The sequence below is a fragment of the Atractosteus spatula genome (genome assembly GCF_055471065.1).
Source record: "Atractosteus spatula isolate fAtrSpa1 chromosome 17 unlocalized genomic scaffold, fAtrSpa1.hap1 SUPER_17_unloc_4, whole genome shotgun sequence".
Taxonomy (NCBI): domain Eukaryota; kingdom Metazoa; phylum Chordata; class Actinopteri; order Semionotiformes; family Lepisosteidae; genus Atractosteus; species Atractosteus spatula.
This window is the reverse complement of record NW_028296636.1, coordinates 24,830-32,536: the sequence shown is the minus strand read 5'-3', so window position 1 is coordinate 32,536 and position 7,707 is coordinate 24,830. Positions and strand designations below refer to the sequence as shown.

Below are 7,707 nucleotides of genomic sequence, written 5' to 3'. Positions count from 1 at the left end.
TGTTTTCAGCCACATGTCTCTAATATTTCTCCAAGGCCTAAATGCTTTTAATTCAGGTTGTAATTTTACTTGATTGCCTGACTCAATAAGCTGGCTGCCAGAGGAATCGATTCACAACTTCCTGAATCAACCATTTTTAAACATCTTATAAAGCACACATTCTGATAACCAAATAATCACCTGTGCAGTTCAACTGTTAGTAAGATGTTAGTCATCTTTCATCATCTGTATTCATCTGGTAATATTCTACAGGTCTTACAACAAGTGCTCACAGTCAAATGCCATACATAATGACGGCTGAGGGAAACACATACCTTAATCCTCTAGCAAGCTCAACAGATTGTTTTAGTGGTTACTTGGGAATGCAAATGACAAATCATCAGTTTTCTTGTCTCCGAACACTCTGGTTGGCCTGCAAGTTACTTCATTCATACAGAATGAAGGGGCTTAACTCAGCACTCGTTTTGTCCTGATGTCATGTAGAACGTGTTGTGGTTTGTATGTCCTGTGAGATTTCATGTGTGGTTTACCACTGGCTGACAGTTCTTAAATGTAATACAGTGGCCTTAAAGTTCAAAAGAAATTCACTGCACACCTGCTAGGACATGAATCTTGTAACTTAAGATCTGACAGCACTTGTCAGGCTTTTTTGTGTCTGTAAAGCCAGAATTTCTGGTGACTCCAAGGCAGCATATCCCTAACAATAGAGGTCGTTTCTATCATGTTCTTCAACTTAGACATGGTCCTTACTACTGCAGGTAAAAGCCCCATGGATTCTTCTGGAATGTAGCAATTAACACACTTAATTTAAGATTCTTTCTTGTATGCACATTCTGAAGTTTGCTATCGGATTGCTGACATGAAATTATGTTTGTCTTAGGAGAACACACCTCAATACATCACTCACTCAGGGTGCATTTTCAAATGTACAAACTTTTTTTTGTGGAACGCAAGCTTAATATTGTTAAAATACACAAGTGCATATAATCCTAATAGAACTGCAAGTCTTGTTAAGTATTAATAGTAATGGTCAGGATTAAAGACACATGAATGAAAGCTTACATACAGTACGTTGTAGTGGACTGCTTCATTTTTTTAAGGGCACCAAGTTACATAAAGTCAATGGAGCAGAGAGCTTTTGTACACAATTCTACAGTAACAACATTTCATATCACCCAGCATAATTATCATCCAGGTGGGGCTGCACACTGGTGGTGGTGAGGGGGAGTCCCCATTACCTGTAAAGCGCTTTGAGTGGAGTGTCCAGAAAAAAGCGCTATATAAATGTAAGCAATTATTAATTATTATTATTATTAATTACAGAAGTCTGTTGTATAATATATGATTGTTTAATTTGTGTTAAATTGTTGCAGTGTTTATGAACTAATATACTTTGTAAGGTTGGGATGAAAACTCTTATTGCATAGAAATGCTGTGAAAAGACTTTTTTACCTCTGACTGTAGTATGAATCAATTAACTCAATAGTAAGACCAGTCTTTCTCAGCGCTTGTGTAGTACATCATTTTCTGAATTTGTGCTTCCCTGTAGCATCCTAATAAGGCACAAGAATGATGTATTCATGCTATATGTGAATGGTGGTTAGTTCCTGGGAGTTTTCTTGTTTGAGTAGATGCACATGAAGTGATGTAATATCTATTAAAGGGTCCTATAACTTTCCACTCTAACAGTAATGTGAACTCTGCCCCATTTTTCCAGTATTAAGTGAACTATTTTACCTTAAGATTCAAGCCCACCTGTCACTTTATTCATATTCTGGCAAAAAACAACACAAAAAATACATCGTGTCTGGGGAATTATTGACATCTGCTTGACCACATTGCTGCAGGCAGATGTTTAAAAGTTAGAGACCAGACTCTGCTTCTTTTTCTAATTCCTTTATAGTGCATTTTCAACATGCCTGGCGGGCTTGCTGAGACACCCTTGCTTTAACTCAGCCAAGAAAAAGAATTTCCTGGAAAAGCTCAATATCCCAAAAGAACTGCAGTCATTATTTTCCCTGTGCTTTTTTTTAAAGCAGCAGGCTGCTCGGTTCCTCTCGTCTTCAAAAACTGAAACAACTGCACAAATGAGCAAGTGTGGGAAGAGACACAGCAGCACTAAAGGCAGGGTGACATTCACACGGCCAGCAGGGATTGAAGAAAGTTAAGAGGAATATTTTAAAAACACTTTTTATTTACAAATAGGAAATGCTAAAAAGCATCCAGATACAGTAGTTAGTTATAGGCAAAAACATACAATCCATAATACAAATCCTTAATTTCTGAGACATTCACAGCAAAAGCCACTTACAGATGATAAGTCACCCCAGCTCCAAAGTCATGTAACAACAGTGCATTCAAGTCAATTCGTAGCCATCATCTCCTAGACCTCTGCTCCCCCTCCCAGAAAAACATTTGGCAACAGCCATCTGCCTGCCCGACCACCTCTGTCGTCCGACATGTTAATTCAACTGCAACACCTTCCTTCTAATCACACTCACCAGCCCCTGGCCCCTTTCCTTCATTAGCACAGATTAGCAAAAGTGGAGACTGGGCTGCACAATCTTTCTTCTTTAAAACAAGTGCTAAGGAAACAATACGACAGCAACAGAGCACAAAAAAACCTGGAAAACACTCGGTACATTTTTCTTTCCCAGTGTGACCAGGCTGAAACTTCACTGCCAACAACTTATGACCTCCCTCTCATCTCACTCCTCCTGTCCAGAATTCAGCCCTGGTTGAATTCTTTACGGCAATTTACAGCATGTACTCTTTTTAAAAAAAAGGCAAGCCAGAAAAAAATAAGTCTTTGAAACACATTTACCTCTTTCAAAAATGTGTACAACGCAAGCGGCTGGAGGCACAGCCAGCTGGCCCCAGCGTTGTTTGTTGGGGGAACCCCTCATAGCCCAGGTATAAGCACGTGGGCTTACCCCAATAACAGAACAAGTCCACACATTGGGTTTTCCAAGTGTTACAGCCCAGCGAACAGACCGGGTTTTCAGTTTTTCAAAGTCCCTTTCTCCCACAATGGGGGGAAGGTGATCTCAGTCCGGGAACCGCGTGCTTTTTTCTGCGCGCCGGCTCCGTGCACACAGTCTGTCGCCCCCAGGAGCGGGGCTCCCTACACCTTGGTGGCCAGCGACTGCACCTCGGACTTCTGGGTCTGCGTGCTGAGGGTGGACGACAGCGAGCTCATCTGGCCGTGCATGGCCTTCTTCAGGTTGAGCAGGCACAGGCACTGCGAGCGGAAGCGCAGGTCGAAGAAGGCGTAGAGGAAGGGGTTGAGGCAGCTGTTGACGTAGGCCAGGCAGGTGGTGTACGGGTGGGCGTGCAGCAGGACGCTCAGCAGGGCGCAGGTCTGGGGAAGCACCTTCAGGTAGATGAAGGCATCCAGGCTCTTCAGCACGTGGAAGGGGGTCCAGCAGAGGGCAAAGACCGCCACCAGGGTGGTGATGATCTTGAGCAGCCGCTGCTTCTTCTGGTCCTCCTTGCGGAGGTTGTTGAAGTGGCGGGTGACGGTGCTGCCGATGAAGCAGTAGAACGGTGACCTCTGAGTTTTTGGACAATGTGAGTCATTCAGCACATTCAGTGATGTCTGTGGTTGGCGCTTTGAGGTCTTGCTCTCCTTAATTCCTTCTAAGAGCAGCGGGTGGCTGAATTCCTGTCCTAAAGCTGTCGGGGGTTGGTGCATACACTCACACGTTTTATGCGTTTTTGGCAAAACCTGAAATTTGCTGTGGATCCAGTCAGGCTGAATGGCTTCCTGTTTGGCTGACTTGGGACTGGAACACACTGCACTTCTCGACTCTAGTGTCTCGAGTTTGATTCTGTCTTGACGTGCTCTCCGTGTAGCATTTACAGTTTTTTTCTCTTGGCCATGTGGAAGCTCCAGGTGATAGATAGATACTTTATTGATCCCGTGAGGGAAATTGCAGTGGAACAGCAGCTTCATGCAGTCAACACAGCATAGTGTAACGAATGATACAATAATAATACAATACATACAATACAGTCAGTACAGTCAGTGAGTGAGGTGCTCCAGTTACCTTCCGTAGTGGAATGTAGGAATGTTGTCTGAGGCTACCGGGTAACTCTAAATGGTCCGTCCTCTGCCTGAGTGAATGTGTATCCCATCCATTATCTACACATTATCTATACCACTACAGGACCACACTGCATTGTGGTCCTGTATTGGTATAAACGGTCCCGAAAATGACCATGTGGTTGTCTGGACTATCAAGATGTCTCCTGCACAGCCCCCAGTGTCAGTGCAGTTACAGTGGACCTTGGCTGCCCCCTGTTCGGCTAATGCAGTTTGCTGTTCCACCAAGACTTGCCGTTCTTGCCGCCAAGTCTTGGTGGAACATTCATTCTTGCCGTCTGCCATAAGACTGTACAACGCATCCACCTTGCGTCTTGGCAGAGGCAACATCGACAGTGACCTGTTTCTGGACTAAACGCATCTACACATCTACTGCTACATCTGTTCTCTTTCTTTTTCTTTTTCTTTTTCCCGTTTACAACCACTTTTTGTGCAATATATGCCAGGGACCTGTGCAATACATTTATATTTATATCTATAGTTACATCTATATTTATATTCATATGTGTGATACGATTTTCTGTGTACTGTTCTGTTCTAGTTTGTTCTTGTGCGTCCGGACTGTGAGTAACTCTTGTACTGTATTGTATGTATTGTACTATTATTATATATTTCGTTACACTGTGGCTGTGTTGTGTGTGTTAAGCTGCTGTTGCACTGCAATTTCCCTCACGGGATCAATAAAGTATCTATCTATCTAAGACAAGTTATTATTTTAAAAAACTCAGTATCGTTGTCGCATAATTTGAGTCAGTCATTTCTTTTCACTCTTTCAGGACCACTCACGAGTTCCTGTTTGGAGCCCTAGCTGAGCTTGTGAACAACGCAAGGTACAAATCCTCTTTCTAGCCTGCTTTCTTCCTTTCATCCTGGCTCGCTGTTTGTGTAGATGTTCAGCTTAGCGCAAGGTTCTCAAAGGGAAGGTTGGTATGTTAAGCTTAGTTAAGTTTAGTTCCGTTCATAAATCAGTTGAGGTAGTGCAGAAACTGTCATTTGTAACCACAGAATATCTATCTGCTGCCTCTTCCACTTCCCACAGAGCATATCTAATGTTGTTTTGTCTTTGCAGGGATGCGGATGCTAAAAGAATAGACATCTACACAGGTAGTTTTCACATACTGCGCTCAACCATCTGTTTCTGGTACTGTGTCTTCAAACAGTATGGTCTGTTTGTCTGACAGCTGAGTATGGCGGTTACTCTGACTTGTGATCTGAACCGAGAGGAAGGTGTTTTGGTGTTTTTATGTTTCCTCAGGCGCTGGCTGTGCTGTAGTTATTATGAGGACCGCCGCTGCTTGCAGAAAGAGCAGAGTAATGTGATGTGTTCATGAAAGAGCTCTCAGCAAAGGGAACAGCTGCAGAAGTACAGGAGCCCTGAGAGCGAAAACCGTATTTGCAGATTTTTTGTCGAAAATATTTCGAAAAAAAGTTTCTTCTATGCCTCTTTTAAGTTTGTGGCCACTTATCTTAGCAAGCAGTAGGAAGGGTTCTGACTAATAAATGGAAAGTATGTTGTCAGGACATAAGCCTCCATCTGTTTGTAATGTGGAATCGCCTGTTGCTGTCACCATCTTCTTCATGCCTCATTTCATCAGGTTAATTTAGAAATATAAAGCTCAGCGGCTCACAGTCTTGAACCTTAGCAATTTGGTAGGTTTATGTTTTTGCTGTGCATACCTTAGCAAATTAAAACTCTCACTCTCACTCTCAATGGATTTTAAATCCAATTTTGCTCTTGCCAATCGTTTTATTGTTCTGGCCAGATTGTGGGGTGCTTCTATGTTTTATTTTAAACTGACTTTGAAGTCACCTGTTGACTTTTGTTCTGTATATATTGCTCCAGTTAATCACGTTTGGAGAGATTCATCCCCGTTTCCAAATGAGGCAGAGGGTTCATAGCTCTAATTTTATGAAAATATTTAATTTGCAAGTCTTAATGCATCTATCTTACGAGTTTTCGAAAGTGGGTAACGTATTTTAAATTGCTAGGTGCTCACCTTCTGAGTAGCTGAACTGGCTAAAACAAGCAAGTTCACATAAAAGGCCAGAATCGTAGGTCATTTTCGGTACGTGTATGTCAAAAGTGGGTAAGCCTCATCCGTAAGCTCCTCATGCTGTCAGGAGTAAGTGTCTGTCTCTGTAGAGCAGGGCGGTGTTATCTCTCTGGCCCACTTTCTGTCCTCTCCTCTCCAGAGAAGAAGCCGGAGCTGCGTGGTGGGTTCATGCTGTGTTTCCTTGACGATGGGACTGGAATGGACCCCAGTGAGTACAAGCCTTGCTGTGGATTTAATCCTCTGTTTGTGTGTAAAACAGTTACCTGTCAGCATTCATAATGGATGTTAATTGTATGAAAATCTGCACATATACAAATATGTTCAAGTAAGTAGCTGCGTCAGCAAATAAACCTTTACTTGTTCCATATTCAAATATGTCATGGATATCCCAGTGACGCAGTTTTTAGTATTGATGCCTCATAGCACGTGGGTTTCCTCTGGGTGCTCCATTTTCCTCCCACAGTCCAAAGACATGCTGGTGGATTCATTGGATTCTGGGAGAATTGTCGCTTGGCATGAGTGTGTGTGAGTGTCCTGTGATGGACTGGCGACCTGTCCAGGGTGTGCCTTGTCTTGCACCCGCTGCTTGCTGGGATAGACTCCGGCTCCTCTCTGACCCTGTACTGGATAGATCGGTTAGAAAAGGGGGGGATAGGTGGAAACATGCCACATGCTCATTTCTCTTGTGAGGTTTGCCGCATTCGTTTTCGGTTGCAATGTTGTGTTTTGTCAGTTCATTGAAAGACTGAGTTGTCTTTATACATGTGACCCAGCGGTGAGTTACCGTTAAAAGAACCCGAAATTACTAGGGAGTTGTAACGGTATATACGGTGTTGTTGCCCTATTTACACCCTAAATACCCGCTATATAAATGCAATTATTGCTACTATCCATGCAGTCCTTCTCTCTGTTTGTAAATGTACCCAATTTCCCCAGCCTTTGTGATGCACAGGGTTTATTTTAGTTCAAAGGAATCCTGGGTCGTGGTTGTTTGCCTGTTGGCCACAGGGGGGCGCGTGTCTGCGGAGCAAGGGGGTGTGAGCAGAGTCGGGGAAGAGCGCAGTACACTCCCTCCACCACCACGCTGCCCTCCGCTGTCTGCGCCCTGAGCTCCGTCACTCTCCCACTCTTCTGCTTCACCGCAGGTGCCGAGCCGGTCACCTTCGTCTTCTTGGGCTGCGGCTCCTCCTCCTCCTCCTCCTCGCTGTTCTCTGCCTGGGGGGGGGGGCTCTCTTGCGCTGGCTCCCTGCGGGCGTTGCCTGCTTTGCTGTGCTCTGTGCGGCGGAGGGAGAAGAGGGGAGAAGGGCTCATACAAGGCTCATACCTCTTTGCTCGGGAGCCGACAGCAGCTGGCCGTCAGCGGGAACGCTCCCCCTCTGCATGAGCAGGCTCGTACTCAGCTTGTACGCCGCAGTGTGTCAGAGCCGTCACAATCACCTACAACACATACTTCTTACACACCCAAGGAGCACTCAGTAAATCTGATGTGCTTTTGCGGTTTCGATTATCCAGAGCTGTTTTTGACATATTCGGTATTTTGTGTGTGAC

At 44.2% G+C, this 7,707-nt stretch overlaps 1 protein-coding gene and 1 long non-coding RNA gene across 2 annotated transcripts; one reads left to right on the top strand and one right to left on the bottom strand.

Annotated features, from left to right (window-relative positions):
- Nucleotides 1-3,124: 3,124 nt before the first annotated feature.
- Nucleotides 3,125-4,374, bottom strand: LOC148810808 (apelin receptor A-like). Its single transcript, XM_088908845.1, has 2 exons — nucleotides 4,341-4,374; nucleotides 3,125-3,675 (listed from the first exon to the last, which is right to left on the bottom strand). Exons 1-2 carry the CDS (start codon nucleotides 4,372-4,374, stop codon nucleotides 3,125-3,127), a joined length of 585 nt encoding a protein of 194 aa, XP_088764971.1.
- A 514-nt stretch (nucleotides 4,375-4,888) lies between these two features.
- Nucleotides 4,889-6,319, top strand: LOC148810807 (uncharacterized). The gene is made up of 3 exons (XR_016086587.1): nucleotides 4,889-4,935; nucleotides 5,175-5,209; nucleotides 6,299-6,319. It is a non-coding gene; the product is annotated as an uncharacterized LOC148810807 (long non-coding RNA).
- Nucleotides 6,320-7,707: the final 1,388 nt, after the last annotated feature.